This window comes from Staurois parvus, unplaced genomic scaffold (assembly GCF_062004578.1).
Source record: "Staurois parvus isolate SC_StPar_1 unplaced genomic scaffold, SC_StPar_1.0 ptg000513l, whole genome shotgun sequence".
In the NCBI taxonomy this organism is placed as follows: domain Eukaryota; kingdom Metazoa; phylum Chordata; class Amphibia; order Anura; family Ranidae; genus Staurois; species Staurois parvus.
In genome coordinates, this window is record NW_028318309.1 from 4001767 (window position 1) to 4027332 (window position 25566).

Consider the following 25566-nt stretch of genomic DNA (forward strand, 5'->3'; position numbering starts at 1 on the left):
TATAATACATGAGGGGGGATATGATCACCATGTATAATACATAAGGGGGATATGATCTCCATGTATAATACATAAGAGGGGATATGATCACCATGTATAATACATAAGGGGGGATATGATCTCCATGTATAATATATAAGGGGGATATGATCACCATGTATAATACATAAGGGGGGATATGATCTCCATGTATAATACATAAGGGGGGATATGATCACCATGTATAATACATAAGGGGGGGACATGATCTCCATGTATAATACATAGGGGGATATGATCACCATGTATAATACATAAGGGGGGATATGATCACCATGTATAATACATAAGGGGGGATGTGATCTCCATGTATAATATATAAGGGGGATATGATCTCCATGTATAATACATAAGGGGGGATATGATCACCATGTATAATACATAAGGGGGGATATGATCTCCATGTATAATACATAAGGGGGGATATGATCACCATGTATAATACATAAGGGGGGATATGATTTCCATGTACAATACATAAGGGGGGATATGATCTCCATGTATAATACATGAGGGGGGATATGATCTCCATGTATAATACATAAGGGGGATATGATCTCCATGTATAATACATAAGAGGGGATATGATCACCATGTATAATACATAAGGGGGGATATGATCTCCATGTATAATACATAAGGGGGGATATGATCTCCATGTATAATACATAAGGGGGGATATGATCTCCATGTATAATACATAAGGGGGATATGATCTCCATGTATAATACATAAGGGGGGATATGATATCCATGTATAATACATGAGGGGAGATATGATCTCCATGTATAATACATAAGGGGGATATGATCTCCATGTATAATACATAAGAGGGGATATGATCACCATGTATAATACATAAGGGGGGATATGATCTCCATGTATAATACATAAGGGGGGATATGATCTCCATGTATAATACATAAGGGGGGATATGATCTCCATGTATAATACATAAGGGGGGATATGATCTCCATGTATAATACATAAGGGGGGATATGATCTCCATGTATAATACATAAGGGGGGATATGATCTCCATGTATAATACATAAGGGGGATATGATCTCCATGTATAATACATAAGGGGGGATATGATCTCCATGTATAATACATAAGGGGGATATGTAACTATATAACACCCATGCAATGACCTTTTTGGTGTGAAAGCGATGTGATTTGAGCCATACAAAATGTATGGCTTAAATTGCACCACACAGACAGTGCATTTAATTTGCACAGGAATGCGGTGTGATTCCTTTGCGAATTACATGCCGTGTCCTGCAACGCATTAGTGTGAACCCGGTGTAAGTGTACATGCAGGCTCATTCTTCAAACACATAATGAAAAGAAAAAACAACATAAACGCACTCACTGTTAGTAGTGACGACTCCTCCGTCATACCTCCTAATGTGTATTAGATCCACAAACTCTCTGGATGAAATAAGCCCCATCCCATAACTGTGTGTGACGGAGCGACTGATCACAGTGTCCTAAATTAAGAAAACTTTATTAGCACAACAATACAGAAAAACGCCATTCACAGCGAAGATCAAACCAACTTGACTAATACTAGCCTAACAAAATTAAAGGGCAGCTCCAACCCAAACACAAGGGAAGGGGCTGAAGTTTTACAGAACCATAGGCCAGAACAGCCATTTCTGAACCTTGTCTCAGTTTCCGCACCTTTTAACCCTTTCACTGTCAGCCTTTTTTTTTTTATTTGCGTACATGCTTTAACCTCCCTGGCGGAATGATTATTTCAGATTTTTGGTGCTGAAAGCGTTACCATTATTTGCATGGAAATATGTAGTTTTTTTATTTTAGGCTGTAATATTTAGGAATAACTCACTGAAATCTGTCCGAACAAGAGTCTATTAAACATCCCGGGTATGATAAAATTTGAAACACAAAATCATAAATTATAATTTAATAAATAATCATAAAAAATAATAATAATACATTTAATTCAATAATATAATCAAACCAAAAACACTGAAATTTGAAATATAGCGCCAAGTTCGCACATCGCTGAGCAAAGTCGCAAATTCGTTTTCAGTGTCTGATGACGAATTTCCCCACGAATCATTATCACTCAGTTCTGCAAGTGGTTCTAATTTACTATCGCTGTTCTCTAGCCGGTCTAAAACCACTTTTGACCTAAAGGGACGCTTTTTGGACGCCATGGACTTTTCTAAGTTTCCAGGTAGAAAGAACAATCAAAATGCAGACAGGGCGCAGGACAAAGCACTCGGGACAAAATGTATGTGAAATGGTTTGAAACAGCAATGTTTTACTATGCAAAATTCGTTTTGAAAAACATTTGAAAAAATTTCCCGCCGCCGGCGGCGCCCGTACGTCCCGACGTCACAGGGACCGGAACACGGAAGCCGGATGCCGGCATCAGCCGGAGGAGATGGCCGGGGACGCTGCAGGGGACACATCGCAGGAGCGAAGGACAAGGTAAGTGCTGGAGGGACTCCCTATGCAGCGCCGCATGGTAAGCCCGAGTGTAGCTCGGGGGTACCGCTTTTGGTACAGAAACTTTACCCCGAGCTACACTCGGGAATACCGCCAGGGAGGTTAAAAACATAATTTTAGGCTTGAGGATTGGTTAATCTCCCCCCAAAAAATGATATGTTTTCAGAAAGTAGAGAGGCTTGAGAATAAAACGGTGGTCGTTCCAATTTATGTCACACGATAATTGCACAATTTTAGTAAAATATTAATTCATTTAATTTTTAGAGAACACAAACGCAATATGTTACCCAATTTTTAGTAAAATGGAAAAGATGAGGTTGTGCCGAGAAAACAGATACTCAGCATGTCAAATGTTAAGATGTGCTTGTGTCTGCGAAATGACGCCAAACGTCGGTACTAGTGGTGCACCGAAATGAAAATTCTGGACCGAAACTTGGCCGAAAAATGAAACCAAAATGGACAGTTTTTTTAAAAATATATATTTTTTTTATATATAATTGAATTATGTTCGACTTTTGTAATTATTATCATGAATTTAAATGAATATGAGTTTAAAAAATACAATCCGGTAACCTAAAATAACTTTTATTGAAAGTAATACATAAACAAATGGGCAGAAAATAAAATGAAATATATATAAAATTAAAAAACTTAAAGCGGAGTTCCACTCACACTGTAAAAAAATAAAAGTGTGTAGCTAAAAAACTGTAGCTGCTGACTTGTAAAAAAACAGCCAGTCACCTGTCCCACGATCCAGCGGTGTCCTCACCGCAGCCCGTTTCACTGGCCATCCTGTGTTCCCGGCGCCGGCATCTTCAGTGTGGGCATTCGGCTGTGACAGCTTGCAGCTTCACATCCGGGTGCCCACTGTGCATGCGCGAGAAGTACTGCGCTTCCTGAATGGCCCCGTCGTCTTCTGGGACCTGTCACATGTCCAAGAAGACTACAGGGAGGGAGGGGGGAGGACAACTTCCGTTTCAATTGCCTAGGCGATCACAGCGGAAGTGGGAGCGGGTACCTGTCAATTTCGGGTACCCGCTCCCCTAAGGTGCCAATCCTTTTGGAGAGCGGGGGACCAGTCTTTAAAGCGGAACTTCCCCTTTTGGGTGGAACTCCACTTTAAATATAAGTATTTTTGCCTTGAAGTCAATGGGATGCAATTTTGCATTGAAGTCAATGAGACGCCGTCCTGCATTGAAGTCAATAGGGGCGTTTTTACATTGAAGTAAATGGGACGCACTTTTGCACTGAAGTCAATGAGACGTGATTTTGTGTTGAAGACAATGGGCTGCAATTTTGCATTGGAGTCAATAGGATGTCATTTTGCAATTAAGTAAATGGGAATGCGATTTTGCGTTGAAGTCAATGGGACGCAATTTTGCATTGAAGACAATAGTGGACATTTTTGCATTGAAGTCAATGGGATGCGATTTTGCATTGAAGTCAATTATTGTTATCGGCAAAACGCAGATAATCCTATGTTCAGCTCCCAATATATCGATCCATCACTATTCAGTACCCTATATTTTCTATAGGTGATGCTTTAAAAACCCCTCATCAGTTTAGTTAACCATGAGCATTGGCCCTAGAATTACTGATCTCCCTCCAGTGTACACGGCGGTATATAAAGTGTATCGCAAGTGATGTTTTCATAGTAAGTAGGCACCCCTAACAGTGCATTTACGTTATGCTTGTGTATACATTGGACGGGCTCAAAGTTTGTTCCACCTCTTTCCCCATCCTCTCCCACTTTTGGAAACTTTTTTTTGGGGCGGGGGGATGAGCGGGTAACTGGTTCACCCCATCCCCCTTTTCCTGCAGCCTTCTGGGACACATCACAGGACCCAAAGACTGTCGGGCCATTCACAATGTGCAGCGCAGCACATGCATGTGTACTGGGAAGCTGGCTGTGAAACCACAAGGCTTCACAGTGGGCAGTGCAGAGACAAGGTCATCTAGAGCCCAGGGAAAACATGCCAAATTGTGCCCCCTCCATCCCCCCCCCCCAAGATGTATACGCATTATAGTATGTAAGCAAAAATCCCCTCCCCCCAAAAAATCGAGCGCTAAACTGCATGCTTACCTACTAAGCATAAATTCCCCCTCCCCCCAGCACAAATCTTATCCCCACATCTCAAGTCCTCTCCCCCCCATATGCCCCCATCACAAATCTCACCCCCCCCAAAAAAAATCCCTCTCCTAGCACAAATCCTCTGACCCTCAAATTTCCCCGCCAAGCACAAATCCTCTCCCTTCCCCCCAACCCAAATACCCCTTTCCAGCAATTCCCCATCCTAGCAAAAAAATTCCTCCCCCTGAAAAAAAAAATTCCCTCCTAGCACAAATACTCTGTTCCTCAAATTCCCCCACCAAGCACAAATCCTCTCCCCTCCCCCCACCCCAAATACTCCCTCCCAGCAATTTCCCATCCTAGCAAAAAATCCCCCCCTGAAAAAAAAAATTCCCTCCTAGCACAAATACTCTGCCCCTCAAATTCCCCCGCCAAGCACAAATCCTCTCCCCTCCCCCTAACCCAAATACCCCCTCCCAGCAATTCCCCATCCTAGCAAAAAAACCCCCCCCTGAAAAAAAAATCCCTCTCCTAGCACAAATCCTCTGACCCTCAAATTTCCCCGCCAAGCACAAATCCTCTCCCCTCCCCCCACCCCAAATACCATCCCTCAGCAATTACCCATCATAGCAAAAAAAATCCCCCCCCCCCTGAAAAAAAATACATCTTCTAGCACAAATCCACTGACCCTCAAATTTCCCCACCAAGCACAAATCCTTTCCCTTCCCTCCACCCCAAATACCCCCTCCCAGCAATTCCCCATCCTAGCAAAAAAAAATCCCCCCCCCGAAAAAAAAAATCCCTCTCCTAGCACAAATCCTCTGACCCTAAAATTTCCCCGCCAAGCACAAATTCTCTCCCCTACCCCCACCCCAAATACCCCCTCCCAGCAATTACCCATCATAGCAAAAATACCCCCCCCCCGAAAAAAAGTTCCCTCTTAAGACAAATCTACCCCTCAAATTTCCCCTCCAAGCACAAATACCCCACCACCACCACAAATCCCCCCATCCCAGTAATCCCCCATCCTAGCACAAATCCCCCCCCCCCAAAAAAAAAATTTCTCTCATAACCAAATACCCCCAATCACCCCCCCCCAAAAAAATCCCCTTTCTAGCTCAAATACCCCCCCAACATATTACCTTTTCTAGCACAAACCCTCCAAATTACCCTTCCCTTACAAATCCTTCCCCATCCCCCCGAGGATATGTGTGCATTATATGTTGCTTCTAGTAGGCCCAAGAAAAAGAGTGCCCTTTTTGATATATGTTTCTGCCTGAACACAGACACTAAGGCCCCATTCACACCTGTGCGTTTTGTGGCGCGGAGCTTGAAGCTCCGAAATGCTCAGGGAGAAAAAAAATCAATATTACTCTATGGAGATGATTCACACCTCCACTCCAAGACCCCGGAAGCAGAACGCCTGAAGCTCAAAAAAGTTTTGAAGCTACTTTTGTAGCTCCTTTCAGGCAGATTCATGCGTTTTTGGCACAGTTTTATTCCCGTAGAAATACATAGAAACGTTCAAACCGTGCGTCTTTCATACGCTTTTCCGCTTTTTGTAGTGTGACCAAGAGCATTTTTTTGGCATGGCAAAACATGGCAACAATTGATGTCGCAGATTAAATTTTTCTCTATTGGCTAATACAAAAATGCCAGAACTCAAAAAGCCTGAAAAGGTCTGAACAAATCACACACAAATGTTTGGAAACGTGCATTAAAACGCATGACAAAACGCACAAAAACACAATACTCGGATGTGAATAGAGCCTACGTGGTATATTTCTAAAACATTCATTGCACGAATGTCAGAAGTATTTGTACAAACTGAAAGTGTTACCAAACCCACAGCAGTAAGATCAGTCTGTATATGCAGTAAAGTATGGTTGTTATACTCACTGTGGACCCTAAGGGGTTAATCCTCTGCATTGTGTAAAAAGGCTGTTTGATCCTGTCTTTTTGTTCCTCCCCTTTTTAAAGCGACCACCTCTTATCTCCTGATAAGACAAACTGAACCATAGGCATTTGCACATGCTCAGTTTGGTGTGTATTGCTAGAGAGCTTTTTTTTTTTCTTGGGAGAGTGCTTGTGATCAGCACAGGGCCAATCAGCACTGTCTAGACAGAGGTCAGGGGTTTTGCATCCTCCTAGAGCAGAATGAAAACTCCTCCTACAAGCTTTAGCTAGTGCTTTGCTGAACACTGATAAAATCACCAGACTGCTATATACTGCTGATGAGAAAAGGTATTTAGCAGTTTATATTTACTAAAATAATTGCACTTCCATGTTGTGTGTACTGTGGGAGACCAGATATAGTGAATGCAGAGTCCAGGGAGACCAGATATAGTGAATGCAGGGTCCTGGGAGACCAGATATAGTGAATGCAGGGTCCGGGGAGACCAGATATAGTGAATGTAGGGTCCGGGGAGACCAGATATAGTGAATGCAGGGTCCTGGGAGAGCAGATATAGTGAATGTAGGGTCCTGGGAGACCAGATATAGTGAATGTAGGGTCCGGGGAGACCAGATATAGTGAATGCAGGGTCTGGGGAGACCAGATATAGTGAATGCAGGGTCCTGGGAGACCAGATATAGTGAATGCAGGGTCCTGGGAGACCAGATATAGTGAATGCAGGGTCTGGGGAGACCAGATATAGTGAATGTAGGGTCCGGGGAGACCAGATATAGTGAATGCAGGATCCGGGGAGACCAGATATAGTGAATTCAGGGTCTGGGGAGACCAGATATAGTGAATGCAGGGTCAGGGGAGACCAGATATAGTGAATGCAGGGTCCTGGGAGACCAGATATAGTGAATGCCGGGTCCGGGGAGACCAGATATAGTGAATGCAGGGTCCGGGGAGACCAGATATAGTGAATGCAGGGTCCGGGTCGACCAGATATAGTGAATGCCGGGTCAGGGGACACCAGATATAGTGAATGCAGGGTCCGGGGAGACCAGATATAGCGAATGCAGGGTCCGGGGAGACCAGATATAGCGAATGCAGGGTCCGGGGAGACCAGATATAGTGAATGCAGGGTCCTGGGAGACCAGATATAGTGAATGCGGGATCTGGGGAGACCAGATATAGTGAATGCCGGGTCCGGGGTTTAGGAATACATAAAGGTGAAGTCACCTTATGTTTTATAAGTGACTCATTCCTGTTTCAGCAGCTCCATCTAGTGCCCAAAATTTGGTATTGTTATGCAGTGTGAACTAAGCCTAAAGATGGCCATACCCTGTAGATCAGCCTTTGTCAAACTCTTCAACACAGAGGCACACTTAAAATAACTTTCTGGTCTCAGAGGACCCCTACTAAAATGACTATGTCTACAACTCATGATACATTAGTCTGGTGGACACTGGGCAGAATGCTCCTTGTGTGGTCATGTGGTCATTGGGAAGAATTCCCCCCTTACAGATAGCTAGAAAACCCAATGGGAACTTATCTGAGAGGCAGCAATTGCTCATTGCTCAAGGAACACCAAGAAACCTCTGGAGGAATCCTAAAGCTCCATGGAACCCTGGTTGAGAAACCCTGCTTTAGATTTACCAAAACTACAAACAAACCTAAACTACCCTAACCCCTAAAACTATGAACATTTTAATTTTATTTGATACACATTTGTGACATTCATTGACTTGGAAAACATTTGCTATCCTAATTAATTAATGAAGTGTAGCACCGTCCTAGGTAGGTGCTAGGTTTAGATAGTTTGGTTTTTGATCGGTATATTTAGTTGCTCAGCAGTTGCTAGTCTGCCTATAGCTTCCTCTGTATCTGGAAAACCTGAGACGTTTCTGGATGATAGGTGTGGAGCTATGCAGATGGCAGCATGGATATTGATACAGCCCCAACCTGTTCCAGAGAGCCAGGCTCTATGAAATGTTGGGTAACTATATATTCAGTGAGCACATGGAGCTCTGGGTCTTTCCTGTATAGAATTGTTCCAGCTTGGGAGAGGGCACATTGCCCTCCCAGGCAACTACTGCCATACGATGTCAGGGTGACCGGAGGGCCTGAAGTCTGAGACTGGTTCTACTAAAGCTGACTGAGGTGCTGTCCACTGAAGACCTGGCCTGGTATCATGGAGGAAGACATGAAGACATCCTCTTGGGCCTTGTGAGTACAGACACCCCTAAAGGATCCTAGAGTCTGTGTGCTACTTAACCTCCAATGGTGCTAGGGAGTCAACTGTAGGTCTAGGCTAAAGGGGGACACTGCACTTCTCAATTCAGTTCTCAAACAAGAGAAATATGCATTTCTGCCACTAGGGGGTGACAGATATGCATTTCTGCCCCCATGGTGACACTGTACTACTTGTGGGGGGTGATGAAGATTTTTTTTTTTTTACACTGATTGCTATTACACCCATAAAGGCTGTAAAAGCAATCATTTCTCCTTCTCTTTGGCTGCATTCTTGCAGCCATTGAGAACTACTGTGTGAGCTGTGATTGGTCATAGCTTGTCACATGGTACAAGGCTGTTGTGAATAGCCTTGTACCATGTGACCTCTGTGATCATTCACAGATTTCACACGTAGTAAGCAATGATGTCAGAAGTGACATCTTGCTTACTACTCTGCATGTGATCACTGATTGGCACCCCTAGATAGGTAAATGAAGAAACGTGTGAATGAGCCTGTGTGCCTGGCTGCGGGTCAATAATTTGGGGAAGACCTGGACAGTATTCCTATGACTCTTATGGAAGTAGCTCCACAGAAGTTCCATGAATTTGTGAATTTGCCCATTTTTTTTTTTTTTCAACCAAACCTCTAAATGAAACCTATAAAAAGCGTATAAGGAGGTGACAGACCTGGTCAATGCGCTCTAGGATAGAGTAATGTTTTAAGGCTTTGTCCCACTTTTTCCTGTGTTCATCAATATACATAAATGGAATGACTTTCTCTGGCACCTCTTCGATTATCCCTTCTCCACGGTATCTGGATTTTTGAGTTAAAAAAAAAATATGTATGAATTAGAATGGACCTGTAACCAACACTCAACAACTTATTGGTTACTATGACTTAGTGCCAGACCCATAAAGTTCTTGGAAAACTTTTGCATAGAAAGAAGCCGGTGTACATACATCACTCACCTGTTCTAAGAAGGTTCTACTGGTTCAAGGTTTCTTGGTTCCTTCATCTCTCCTGGAAATTCAGCCAAAATGTTCAATTTTCGGAGATTCGGATGTATCCAAATTACAACAGTGACAAATTTCAACGAATCCAAAATAAATTATAATGAAACAGAAATTCATTCATTTCATTCAGATGTTTGAAGCACCTAAATGAGATGAATGATCCAAATTAATTTTGAATAATAGCTGATTGTTAAGGAGCGAGCGTCCGGCTGGTCGCCACGTCCTTACCCGCTTGCCCCCCCCCCTTCCTGACCAGGCCATTTTTTGCATTACAGTGCTGTGTTACTTTAACTGATAATTGCGCGGTTATAGAACTCTGCACCCAAATGAAATTTATATCGCTTTTCTCCCACGAATTGAGCTTTCTTTCAGTGATTTTTTTTGTATTGCATCTGCGTTTTTTATTTTTTGCGCTATAAAAAAAAAAAAGACTGACAATTTTGAGAAAAAAACCTATATTTTTAATTTTTTTCTATTAAACTCGTCCAGTGCAAAAATTAAAAAAATCAAATTTCATCATAAATTTAGGCCAAAATGTATTCTGCGACATGTCTTTGCCCCAAAAAATTCCTAATACGTGTAAATTAATTGGTTTACATGAAAGTTATAGCGTTTACAAATGGCGGTATATATACTGGGAATTGTTTTTAATTTTTACTAGTAATGGCAGCGATCAGCGACTTATAGCGGGACTGCGGTGGGCATTCTGACACTAGGGGGAACTGACTTGATGTCACTGACATCCCCAGTGACACCAATATAGTGAACAGTGCTAATAAAAAGCAGTGACACTGTACTATTGGCACTGGGCAGGAAGGGGTTAACAGTGTAAGCACACTGCTTTGCATGCCCTCCCCAATCCCTTCAGGTCTGGTTTGGATTTTGAGGGGAACCCAACGCCAACATTTAAAAAAAAAAAACTGTGTTGGGGTACACTTAAAATCCATATCTGATCCTTAGGTGTGGTATGGATTTTAAGGGAAACCCCATGTGAAACCTTAAAAAAAAAAATGGCATGAGGTCCCCCAAAACCCATACCAGACCCTCATCTAAGCATGCAGCCTGACAGGCCAGGAAGGGTGGAGGAACGAGCAAGCATCCCCCCATCCCTCCTGGTCCATACCAGACCACATGCTGTCAGCATGGAAGGGTACTTTGGGGCGGAGGGCTCCTTGTTGATGGGAACAAGGGCCTCTTTTCCACAACCCTGGGCCAATGGTTGTGGGGATCTCTGGGCAGGGGGCTTATTGGAATCTGACTTATCTGGATCTGGAACCCCCAGATCCCAGCCCCGTGTGCATGAGCATAGTACCCCTACTCATTCACCAAAAAAGTGGACAAAATTAGTAAAAATGCTAACACAAGTTTTGACAAGTCCTATTAAAAAAAGGTAAAAAACCAAAAAACACTATGGGGGACCTCCGCACTGTTTTTATTTTTTTACATTTTGAAAGCCGACATTGTGGGGAATCCTACTGACAGCAGATGTGTCATGGTTGTTAAGGACGTGGCGGCCGCCTGCTCCTTAACAACCAGCTATTCTTCACAATTCGTTTGAAAACGAATAAATGAAACAAAATTGGTAACTTAATGAATCTATACAAAAGTTTCGTTCTTCACAAGTCTCCTCACCACAACCTTCCATACCCTGCACTAATGATGGCTAACAAGCCTGAAACAGTTGTATGCAGTTTGGAAAAAAATTGACCCTTGGGGAGAAATCCCGTCACCTCTAGCCCTTAAGACATAACGGAAAGTGAGAGGAAATCTGTACAAAGTATAGAAATCTCTAAAAAGTGAGTGGAATGTCATCAACACATTTCCCCAGAACATTTCTTGTAACAACTGTAAAAGTTTTACTTTTTATCACACGAGGCTTAATTTGAACACTAACACAGGTACATGGCTTTGGTACTGTCCCCTTCACACCTAAGGGTAAAACAAATCTTAACGCCTAAGCACAATTTTGCAACTTTGACATGTTAGTAAAACCATACATGTAATCACAACTACTTTATTCATACAGGTGGATTATACCTTGTTTTTTTCAGGACAAATTGGGCTTTCATTTGGTGGTAAATGGTAATGGATATCTCCTGATGTTTTTTTTTACTTATCAAAGGAAAACTGGCCCAGAATAGTAAAAAAAAAAATCATTTTTTTTTTAAATTTAGCTGTGTGTTTCTTGTTACTACCATAACCTACCATTTATTGTTAGCTGTAAACAGCAAGCACATTCGGGAAAAATAAAACCGCTCAATTTCAAGAGAGCTAATTTTCCAAGGCTGAGAGCTGCTCTCCAAGCCTTAGACTGGGAGGGAATATTGGCAATGATGAACACAACACAGAAATGGGAGTTCTTCAAAAAGACTGTATGTGAACACACTGCAAAATATATTCCCATGGGCAACAAGTTTAAAAGGCTAAAAATCAAACCTATATGGCTTACGGCCAAAGTTAAAAAGACTATAGATAATAAGAAAAGAGCTTTTATTAAATATAAAATGAAAGAACGCTATCGGCATTTAAACATTACAAAGAATATAACAGAATATGCAAAAAGGAAATAGAGGCGCAAAAATTGAAAACGAACGACAGATTACAAAAGATCGCAGGACCAACCCCAAAAAATTCTTCAAATATATTAATAGTAAAAAGGTTCGGTCTGAGCATGTAGGCCCTTTACAAAATAATCTAGAGTGGGTGACTGGAGACAAAGAGAAGGCAAATTTCTTAAATCCCTTCTTCAGCTCTGTGTATACAAAGGAGCATGGGGGAGCTCTTGTCTATAATAAGCATGGTATTGACACAGCTCCAGATGATCCACATTGGCTCACAATTGATATGATCCAAAAATATTTACACAGAATAAAGGTGAATAAAGCACCTGGACTAGATGGCATACACCTACAGGTCCTTAAAGAATTGAGCTCTGTCATTTCAAAGCCATTGTTTCTAATTTTTAGGGATTCTTTAATGACTGGCATTGTACCACTGGATTGGTGTAAGGCCAATGTGGTGCCAGTATTTAAAAAGGGGTAAAAATATTTACCAAGTAATTATAGACCTGTTAGTTTAACTTCTATAGTTGGGAAGATACTGGAGAGTTTATTAAAAGACCACATAGATGAGTCTTTGCTGGAAAAAAATATTTTAAGCAACAGACATCATGGATTCATGAAAGACAGAAGTTGTCAAACAAAGCTGATTTCTTTTTATGAGAAGGTGAGCAAGACCTTGGACAGAGGGGTGGCGGTGGACGTGGTATACTTGGACAGAGGGGTGGCGGTGGACGTGGTATACTTGGACAGAGGGGTGGCGGTGGACGTGGTATACTTGGACAGAGGGGTGGCTGTGGACGTGGTATACTTGGACAGAGGGGTGGCTGTGGACGTGGTATACTTGGACAGAGGGGTGGCTGTGGACGTGGTATACTTGGACAGAGGGGTGGCTGTGGAATACTTGGACAGAGGGGTGGCTGTGGAAGTGGTATACTTGGACAGAGGGGTGGCGGTGGAAGTGGTATACTTGGACAGAGGGGTGGCTGTGGAAGTGGTATACTTGGACAGAGGGGTGGCGGTGGACGTGGTATACTTGGACAGAGGGGTGGCGGTGGACGTGGTATACTTGGACAGAGGGGTGGCGGTGGATGTGGTATACTTGGATTTTGCAAAAGCGTTTGACACAGTTCCCCACACACGGCTAATGTGTAAGGTAAAGTCTACAGGCTTGGAAAAATCTGTATGGAAATGGATAGAAAACTGGCTAAAAGATCATATTCGCAGAGTAGTGGTTAATGATTCATACTCTGAATGGTCTGGGGTCATTAGTGGTGTACCCCAAGGTTCAATGTTGGGACCAGGGGCGGACTGACCATTTGGAAACTCGGGCACTGCCCGAGGGCCCGGGGTCAGTAGGGGGCCCCATGAGATGCCCCGGGTACCTTTTTCATAGGCTTTTTTGAGTTTGGGCAAGGACACAGGGGCCCCATGATCCCCTATTGCCCAGGGGCCCCATGAGTTGTCAGTCCGCCCCTGGTTGGGACCTTTACTTTTTAATATGTTTATAAACAATATAGGGTCTGATATTACAAATCCCATTTCAGTCTTTGCAGATGACACCAAGCTGTGCCGTGGAATAACGTCCTTACAGGATATCTCCAACTTACAAGCCGACCTCAATGCTCTGTGTAATTGGGCAACTATGTGGCAAATGAGGTTTAATGTTGATAAATGTAAGGTTCTGCACTTGGGGGCTAAGAATATGCTTGCATCATACATACTAGGGGGGTACAACTGGGGGAATCAATGGTGGAGAAGGATCTGGGGGTTCTGGTAGATCACAACCTTAATAATGCCATGCAATGCCAAGCTGCGGTTTGTAAAGTGAGCAAAATCCTCTCTTGTATTAGGAGAGGTATAGACTCCAGAGAGAGAGATATCATTTCCTAGATTGTAAGCTCGAAAGAGCAGGGCCCTCGAACCCCTCGTGTATTGTATTGTTACTGTCTTGTCTCATGTTCTGTCCCCCTTGCTACTGTGCAGCGCTGAGTATACCCTTTGGCGCTATATAAATACTGTATAATAATAATAATAATAATTTCCCCCGGTACAAATCATTAGTATGACCTCATCTGGAATATGCAGTTCACTTTTGGGCACCAATTCACAAAAAGAACATTGGGGAACTGGAGAAAGAACAGAGAAGGGCAACCAAACTGATAAGAGGCATGGAGGAGCTCAGCTATAAGGAAAGATTAGAGGAACTGAATTTATTCTCTCTTAAGAAGAGATTAAGGGGGGATATGATCTCCATGTATAATACATAAGGGGGGTTATGATCTCCATGTATAATACATAACGGGGGATATGATCTCCATGTATAATACATAAGGGGGGGATATGATCACCATGTATAATACATAAGGGGGGGATATGATCTCCATGTATAATACATAAGGGGGATATGATCTCCATGTATAATACATAAGGGGGGATATGATCTCCATGTATAATACATAAGGGGGATATGATCACCATGTATAATAAATAAGGGGGGATATGATCACCATGTATAATACATAAGGGGGGATATGATCTCCATGTATAATACATAAGGGGGATATGATCTCCATGTATAATACATAAGGGGGGATATGATCTCCATGTATAATACATAAGGGTGGATATGATCTCCATGTATAATACATAAGGGGGGATATGATCACCATGTATAATACATAAGGGGGGATATGATCTCCATGTATAACACATAAGGGGGGATATGATCTCATGTATAACACATAAGGGGGATATGATCTCCATGTATAATACATAAGGGGGATATGATCTCCATGTATAATACATAAGGGGGGATATGATCTCCATGTATAATACATAAGGGGGGAAATGATCTCCATGTATAACACATAAGGGGGGATATGATCTCATGTATAACACATAAGGGGGATATGATCTCCATGTATAATACATAAGGGAGGATATGATCTCCATGTATAATACATAAGGGGGGATATGATCTCCATGTATAATACATAAGGAGGATATGATCTCCATGTATAATACATAAGGGGGGATATGATCTCCATGTATAATACATAAGGGGGGATATGATCTCCATGTATAAGACATAAGGGGGGGATATGATCTCCATGTATAATACATAAGGGGGGATATGATCTCCATGAATAATACATAAGGGGGGGATATGATCTCCATGTATAATACATAAGGGGGGATATGATCTCCATGTATAATACATAAGGGGGGATATGATCTCCATGTATAACACATAAGGGGGGGATATGATCTCCATGTATAATACATAAGGGGGGGATATGATCTCCATGTATAATACATAAGGGGGGATATGATCTCCATGTATAATACATAAGGGGGATATGATCTCCATGTATAACACATAAGGGGGGGATATGATCTCCATGTATAATACATAAGGGGGGATATGATCTCCATGTATAATACATAAGGGGGGGTATGATCACCATGTATAATACATAAGGGGAGATATGATCTCCATGTATAATACATAAGGGGGGATATGATCTCCATGTATAATACATAAGGGTGGATATGATCACCATGTATAATACATAAGGGGGGATATGATCTCCATGTATAGTACATAAGGGGGGATATGATCTCCATGTATAATACATAAGGGGGGGAAATGATCTCCATGTATAATACATAAGGGTGGATATGATCACCATGTATAATACATAAGGGGGGATATGATCTCCATGTATAACACATAAGGGGGGATATGATCTCATGTATAACACATAAGGGGGATATGATCTCCATGTATAATACATAAGGGGGGATATGATCTCCATGTATAATACATAAGGGGGGGAAATGATCTCCATGTATAACACATAAGGGGGGATATGATCTCATGTATAACACATAAGGGGGATATGATCTCCATGTATAATACATAAGGGAGGATATGATCTCCATGTATAATACATAAGGAGGATATGATCTCCATGTATAATACATAAGGGGGGATATGATCTCCATGTATAAGACATAAGGGGGGATATGATCTCCATGTATAATACATAAGGGGGGATATGATCTCCATGTATAATACATAAGGGGGATATGATCTCCATGTATAATACATAAGGGGGGATATGATCTCCATGTATAATACTTAAGGGGGATGTGATCTCCATGTATAATACATAAGGGGGATATGATCACCATGTATAATACATAAGGGATATGATCACCATGTATAGTACATAAGGGGAGATATGATCACCATGTATAGTACATAAGGGGAGATATGATCTCCATGTATAATACAGAAGGGGGGATATGATCACCATGTATAATACATAAGGGGGGATATGATCTCCATGTATAATACAGAAGGGGGGATATGATCACCATGTATAATACATAAGGGAGGTTATGATCTCCATGTATAATAAATAAGGGGGGTTATGATCTCCATGTATAATAAATAAGGGGGGTTATGATCTCCATGTATAATACATAAGGGGGGATATGATCTCCATGTATAATACATAAGGGGGGATATGATCACCATGTATAATACATAAGGGAGGATATGATCTCCATGTATAATACATAAGGGGGGATATGATCTCCATGTATAATACATAAGGGGGATGTGATCTCCATGTATAATACATAAGGGGGGATGTGATCTCCATGTATAATAAATAAGGCGGGTTATGATCTCCATGTATAATACTTAAGGGGGGATATGATCTCCATGTATAATACATAAGGGGGGATATGATCTCCGTGTATAATACATAAGGGGGGATATGATCTCCATGTATAATACATAAGGGGGATATGATCTCCATGTATAATACATAAGGGGGGATATGATCACCATGTATAATACATAAGGGAGGATATGATCTCCATGTATAATACATAAGGGGGGATATGATCACCATGTATAATACATAAGGGAGGATATGATCTCCATGTATAATACTTAAGGGGGGATATGATCACCATGTATAATACATAAGGGGGGATATGATCTCCGTGTATAATACATAAGGGGGGATATGATCTCCATGTATAATACATAAGGGGGATATGATCTCCATGTATAATACATAAGGGAGGATATGATCTCCATGTATAATACATAAGGGGGATATGATCTCCATGTATAATACATAAGGGGGATATGATCTCCATGTATAATACATAAGGGGGGTTATGATCTCCATGTATAATACATAACGGGGGATATGATCTCCATGTATAATACATAAGGGGGGGATATGATCACCATGTATAATACATAAGGGGGGGATATGATCTCCATGTATAATACATAAGGGGGATATGATCTCCATGTATAATACATAAGGGGGGATATGATCTCCATGTATAATACATAAGGGGGATATGATCACCATGTATAATACATAAGGGGGGATATGATCACCATGTATAATACATAAGGGGGGATATGATCTCCATGTATAATACATAAGGGGGATATGATCTCCATGTATAATACATAAGGGGGGATATGATCTCCATGTATAATACATAAGGGTGGATATGATCTCCATGTATAATACATAAGGGGGGATATGATCACCATGTATAATACATAAGGGGGGATATGATCTCCATGTATAACACATAAGGGGGGATATGATCTCATGTATAACACATAAGGGGGATATGATCTCCATGTATAATACATAAGGGAGGATATGATCTCCATGTATAATACATAAGGGGGATATGATCTCCATGTATAATGCATAAGGGGGGATATGATCTCCATGTATAATACATAAGGGGGGATATGATCTCCATGTATAATACATAAGGGGGGGAAATGATCTCCATGTATAACACATAAGGGGGGATATGATCTCATGTATAACACATAAGGGGGATATGATCTCCATGTATAATACATAAGGGGGGATATGATCTCCATGTATAATACATAAGGAGGATATGATCTCCATGTATAATACATAAGGGGGGATATGATCTCCATGTATAATACATAAGGGGGGATATGATCTCCATGTATAAGACATAAGGGGGGGATATGATCTCCATGTATAATACATAAGGGGGGATATGATCTCCATGAATAATACATAAGGGGGGGATATGATCTCCATGTATAATACATAAGGGGGGATATGATCTCCATGTATAATACATAAGGGGGGATATGATCTCCATGTATAACACATAAGGGGGGGATATGATCTCCATGTATAATACATAAGGGGGGGATATGATCTCCATGTATAATACATAAGGGGGGATATGATCTCCATGTATAATACATAAGGGGGATATGATCTCCATGTATAACACATAAGGGGGGGATATGATCTCCATGTATAATACATAAGGGGGGATATGATCTCCATGTATAATACATAAGGGGGGGTATGATCACCATGTATAATACATAAGGGGAGATATGATCTCCATGTATAATACATAAGGGGGGATATGATCTCCATGTATAATACATAAGGGGGGATATGATCTCCATGTATAATACATAAGGGTGGATATGATCACCATGTATAATACATAAGGGGGGATATGATCTCCATGTATAGTACATAAGGGGGGATATGATCTCCATGTATAATACATAAGGGGGGGAAATGATCTCCATGTATAATACATAAGGGTGGATATGATCACCATGTATAATACATAAGGGGGGATATGATCTCCATGTATAACACATAAGGGGGGATATGATCTCATGTATAACACATAAGGGGGATATGATCTCCATGTATAATACATAAGGGGGGATATGATCTCCATGTATAATACATAAGGGGGGGAAATGATCTCCATGTATAACACATAAGGGGGGATATGATCTCATGTATAACACATAAGGGGGATATGATCTCCATGTATAATACATAAGGGAGGATATGATCTCCATGTATAATACATAAGGAGGATATGATCTCCATGTATAATACATAAGGGGGGATATGATCTCCATGTATAAGACATAAGGGGGGATATGATCTCCATGTATAATACATAAGGGGGGATATGATCTCCATGTATAATACATAAGGGGGATATGATCTCCATGTATAATACATAAGGGGGGATATGATCTCCATGTATAATACTTAAGGGGGATGTGATCTCCATGTATAATACATAAGGGGGATATGATCACCATGTATAATACATAAGGGATATGATCACCATGTATAGTACATAAGGGGGGAAATGATCACCATGTATAGTACATAAGGGGAGATATGATCTCCATGTATAATACAGAAGGGGGGATATGATCACCATGTATAATACATAAGGGGGGATATGATCTCCATGTATAATACAGAAGGGGGGATATGATCACCATGTATAATACATAAGGGAGGTTATGATCTCCATGTATAATAAATAAGGGGGGTTATGATCTCCATGTATAATAAATAAGGGGGGTTATGATCTCCATGTATAATACATAAGGGGGGATATGATCTCCATGTATAATACATAAGGGGGGATATGATCACCATGTATTTATACATAAGGGAGGATATGATCTCCATGTATAATACATAAGGGGGGATATGATCTCCATGTATAATACATAAGGGGGATGTGATCTCCATGTATAATACATAAGGGGGGATGTGATCTCCATGTATAATAAATAAGGCGGGTTATGATCTCCATGTATAATACTTAAGGGGGGATATGATCTCCATGTATAATACATAAGGGGGGATATGATCTCCGTGTATAATACATAAGGGGGGATATGATCTCCATGTATAATACATAAGGGGGATATGATCTCCATGTATAATACATAAGGGGGGATATGATCACCATGTATAATACATAAGGGAGGATATGATCTCCATGTATAATACATAAGGGGGGATATGATCACCATGTATAATACATAAGGGAGGATATGATCTCCATGTATAATACTTAAGGGGGGATATGATCACCATGTATAATACATAAGGGGGGATATGATCTCCGTGTATAATACATAAGGGGGGATATGATCTCCATGTATAATACATAAGGGGGATATGATCTCCATGTATAATACATAAGGGAGGATATGATCTCCATGTATAATACATAAGGGGGATATGATCTCCATGTATAATACATAAGGGGGATATGATCTCCATGTATAATACATAAGGGGGGATATGATCTCCATGTATAATACATAAGGGGGGGATATGATCTCCATGTATAATACATAAGGGGGATATGATCTCCATGTATAATACATAAGGGGGATATGATCTCCATGTATAATACATAAGGGGGGATATGATCTCCATGTATAAATACATCAGTGGTTCATATAGTGAACTCTGTGTAGAGTTATTCACCCTGAGGTCATCATAGAGGACAAGGGGGTGTTCTTTACATCTGGAGGAAAAGAAATTTAATCTCCAAACACGGAAAGGTTTCTTCACAGTGAGAGCTGTGAGAATGTGGAATAGACTCCCTCAAAAGTTGGTTCTGGACAGCTCCGTGGATTGCTTCAAAAAAGTCCTGGATTCTTTCTTGGATACACAGAATATAACTGGATATAACATTTATAGGTAAAGTTGATCCAGGGAATATCTGATTGCCTCTCCGGAGATCAGGAAGGAATTTTTTCCCCTGCAGGAGCAAATTGGATCGTGGTTTGCTGGGTTTTTTTGCCTTTCTCTGGATCATCTGTGGGTATAGGATTATAACTTTTTTTTTTTTTTCTATGGTTGAACTGGATGGACTTTTGTCTTTTTTCAGCCAGACTAACTATGTAACTACCACCACAGAACAATCCAAAATAAATTTTCCAGCTCTTGATGATTGCATCGATACCATATATGTGTGTTACCTAAAACACACTGACACTGACAATAAAACTAATTAAAAAAAAAAAAATCCTGACCTTTGACCCTGACCTTTTGACCCAAACACTTACCCTGAACTGAACTAGATCAAACCTTGATCTAGGTATTTTTTCTTTATTTTTAAAATATTTATTTATCTTCTTTTCTTTTTAACAAACATTTTTCCCCCCTCTATGCCAGGAGTTAGAGAGATACAATATATCTCTGTCCTCCATTCATAGAGAGAGAAAAAAAACAAGGGGGCCGAGCTGTACAGTGACTGATCACTGTGATAGCCAATCAGAGGCGATCATGTGACCCACAATACTCAGAATGGGACCCAGCACAAAGACAGGTAGGCAAATATGAGGCCCCACAGAAAAAAAGCCCAGTTCTGTGAGGACGCATATTTGTGTGACGTCGACGTCAAGGGTTAAAATGGTTGTAAGCCCTCATGCACACGGGACGTTTTTACAGCAGTTGTTTTTGGCTTTTGCCATTTTTTTCTACAGCCAGTAAACCCCCCACCATGTTATCCTATGTGTTCATGCACACATAGACTGGAATCAGCATTTTTTGGCTGGAAAAAACCACAGAACTAGGGGGTTTCTAGAGTTTTTTAGCTGGAAAAACTCTCTAACTGAAAAATGCGGTAAATCAGCAAACCAGTGTTTTTGGACTTTTTTTTTTACCAAAAAAAATAATTTTTTTGGGTCAAATCAAACTCAAAAAAATGCAAACGCAAATAAAACGCGGCAAAAACTAATACAAAAACGCTGCAAAACGTATGTTTTTAACGTGACTTTACCCAGCTAATGTTACCACGTATTAAAACGCCCCATGAGCATGGAGCCTAAACCCAGTGAAGTGATTGGTCTAAGGTGGTACATAGAGATGAAACAAATCCTCCTTCCATAAGTTGTACCTGTTTATTTGCAGTCTTCTCTTCTCTACATCCGTTCAAAGTGATGCATTTCTAAAGCTTGTCGACAGTGCAGAAAAAAGGGAGTGGAGAGCTGAAGTTACACTCTACAGAGCTCAGTAATCTGAGAACTGAGTGGAGGGGAAAGGACACCCCCCCCCCCCACGCTACACAGTCTCATATGGAAACATGCACAGTTAAGGCTGTCAATCACCTGCTGTGTGCTGGGAAGGGGCATATCCCGTGATTGGATGGTGTCGGGATAGACTTTCAGAAGTCACTCATGCAGATAGCAGAGGAATGAAAGCACATCTAAAAATCACACTAGTTGCTTTGGATTGAGGCAAATACATAATATAGAAGGATATGCTTTGTTCATATTTCATTTGAGAGGTTTACAACTACTTTAACACCTTCCTGCCTGCCCTATAGCAGATTGACAGCCGGGCGGGACACTCTTTGTGACTGGCCGTTATATGACGTCCTGTAAAAAGGAGCCGCTCATGCACCGGCGGGGCCACGCAGTGGCGCGATCTGTCACTGTCTGTGTCCATGGGATACAGCCGATGACTTATCACTACACCGGCCTGTTGCCAGTGCCATGTGACTGCTGTGACCAATCACAACAGATCGCATGTCAATTGTATACAATGGATGGCTTCCTGTCATGCTATCCATTGTATACAATTATGTTGTTAGCTGTGACTGGTCAAGGCAGTCACATGATACAGACAGGGCCAACCACAGCCCATCTGTATCATGTGATCAGCTTTGCCCAATCACAGCTAATCACAAAAGACTGGATGAATCAGTTTCATTCAGTAACAATGATTGCAAATATCAATGAAATACATCAGTATTAGCAATCATAATGTGTTAAAAAAAAAATCCTGATCACTTGCCCAGAGTAGTTCAATGTTACTATGGTAACATTTTATTGCTTTGGTCACAGTGTGCTGAAAAATAAAATAGTAAAAAAATTAAAAAATGTAATAAAAAATAAAAAAATAATAGAAACATTTGAAAAAAAAATACAAATTCAATTATTATTATTATTATTTTCACCAAACAAATGTAGCAGAATACATTTTGACCTAAATTTATGAAGAAATGTTATTTATTTGCAAACTTTTATAACAGAAATGAAGAAAAGTGCGTTTTTTTTCAAACGTTTCAGGTGATTTTTGTTTTATTTAGCAAAAAATAAAAAACACCCAGTGGTGATTAAATACCACCAAAAGAAAGCTCTATTTGTGTGAAAAAAAATATAAAATTGTCATATGGGTACAGTGTTGCATGACCACGCAATTGTCATTCAAAGTGTGAGAGCGCTGAAAGATGAAAATGGGCCTGGGCAGGAAGGGGGTAAAAGTGCCCGGTATGGAAGTGGTTAAACACAGGCCAGGTCAAGTTCACTTTAAGGCTGAACGCCAGCATTCCCTTCAATCTTGCAGTTGTGCAGACTCCTCTCCTGTACTGAAATTGCTGATTTCTCTGCACACTGTGAGCTTCTAACAATTTGAATTAGAAGCTGCAGCAAGTCAGATAGAGCACACTTCATTTTCTAGCTGGAGGACGTCCAGTATCATTTACCTCTTTCTTACCCAGCCTGATTGCCCATGGCCTGTTCCTTTTAATTATGGAAGCTTGATATCATATGCAGGTATTACCTAGGGTGGTCTGCATGCCAATACAGTCTTCCTAAGAACACCCACTCTTACCGAATGACATTCACCCAACAAAGAATTTTGATATTTGCATAACCCCTCCCAAGAGCCAACCCAGTGTTTGAAGGCTCTTGAGAAGCCAGGTACTGTGATGTTTTTAGGAAATTATGTACAGCACCCTCCCACGAGCTGTGTTCTGCCTGCATCGCATAGAAAAGCACAGTGATCCAGTGATGACATTATGGGGGCTAAAATAAAGTATAGAAAGAAAATGGAATGGTTTGGTTTATAAATGTCGCTGGCATGTTGATGAGATCAGAGAGGAGGAAGCAGGAAAGTGAAAATATAAGCAGAACAAACTTCAGCTTTAAAGGAAGTAAGCGATTTCATATTAAAATATAATTAAGGGAAAAACCTTTTTTTTATAGTTTTGGACAGATTGGGGAGGGATTAGAACACCTATTAGGTTTTTATTGCTGTCTCTGCCCCTGTTAGGGAGATTCACCCTATTAGTGATGTTTATCATTATCACTGAAAGTGAAAGTAAAAGAAAATCCCAAATTTTGGGTTGAGCCCTGAAAAGTATTGGTGAAATCTTCCAGTGGGGACACTATTTCTGGTAATGTGGGGGTTCCCAAGGGATTCCCTTAATTTGCAGAGGTTTTCTCACTTCCTGTTTTGGCTGTGGGACAGGAAGTGAAGGTAAATCTCCCCAATGAGACAAATGGCAAAAAAAATAAACTGACAGGGGTTATAACCCTCCTACTCCTCCAATCACATATTATACCTGTCATAGATGCTCAAATTATATACAACTTGAACCAAGGATGTGGACCTGTGATCTCTGTACATAAAAGGAACCCAGCTGTGCTAGAACATGAGGCCACACACACTATATTGCCAAAACTATTGGGCCAGCCCTCCAAATCATTGGATTCAGGTGTTCCAATCACCTCCATGGCCACAGGTGTATAAAATCATCACCTAGGCATGCAGACTGCTTCTACAAACATTTGTGAAAGAATGGGTCGCTCTCAGGAGCTCAGTGACTCCAAGCGTGGTCCCGTGATGGGTTGTCACCTGTGCAATAAGTCCATCCGTGACATTTCCTGGCTACTAAATATTCCACGATCAACTGTTAGTGGGATTATAACAAAGTGGAAGCAACTGGGAACAACAGCAACTCAGCCACCAAGTGGTAGGCCACGTAACGTGACAGAGCGGGGTCAGCGCAGGCTGAAGCGCACAGTGCGCAGAAGTCGCCAACTGTCTGCAGAGTCAATAGCTAAAGACCTCCAAACTTGGTGTGGCCTTCAGATTAGCACAACAACAGTGTGTAGAGAGCTTCATGGAATGGGTTTCCATGGCTGAGCAGCTGCATCCAAGCCTTACATCTCCAAGCAAAGCGTCGAATGCCGTGGTGTAAAGCACGCTGCCACTGGACTCTAGAGCAGTGGAGACATGTTCTCTGGAGTGACCAATCATGCTTCTCTATCTGGCAATCCGATGGACGTGTCTGGGTTTGGCGGTTACCAGGAGAACAGTACTTGCCTGACCGCATTGTGCCAAGTGTAAAGTTTAGTGGAGGGGGGATTATGGTGTGGGGTTATCTTTCAGGGGTTGAGCTTGACCTCTTAGTTCCAGTGAAGGGAACTCTTAGGGCGTCAGCATACCAAGACATTTTGGACAGTTTCATGCTTCCAACTTTGTGGGAAGAGTTTGGGGATGGCCCCTTCCTGTTCCAACATGACTGCGCACCAGTGCACAAAGCAAGGTCCATAAAGACATGGATGAGCCAGTTTGGAGT

General features: G+C 41.2%; 1 protein-coding gene across 1 annotated transcript in view; it reads right to left on the reverse strand.

Annotated features, from left to right (window-relative positions):
* LOC149451858 (stAR-related lipid transfer protein 6-like) overlaps positions 1–25566 on the reverse strand; it is a 45263-nt gene that overhangs the window by 9667 nt on the left and 10030 nt on the right. Inside the window, exons 4-5 of the mRNA XM_089690097.1 lie at positions 9407–9533; positions 1414–1531 (exon numbers count right to left, since the gene is read on the reverse strand). Of these exons, the coding sequence (XP_089546223.1) occupies positions 1414–1531; positions 9407–9533 (245 nt within the window). The remainder of the gene's footprint in view (positions 1–1413; positions 1532–9406; positions 9534–25566) is intronic.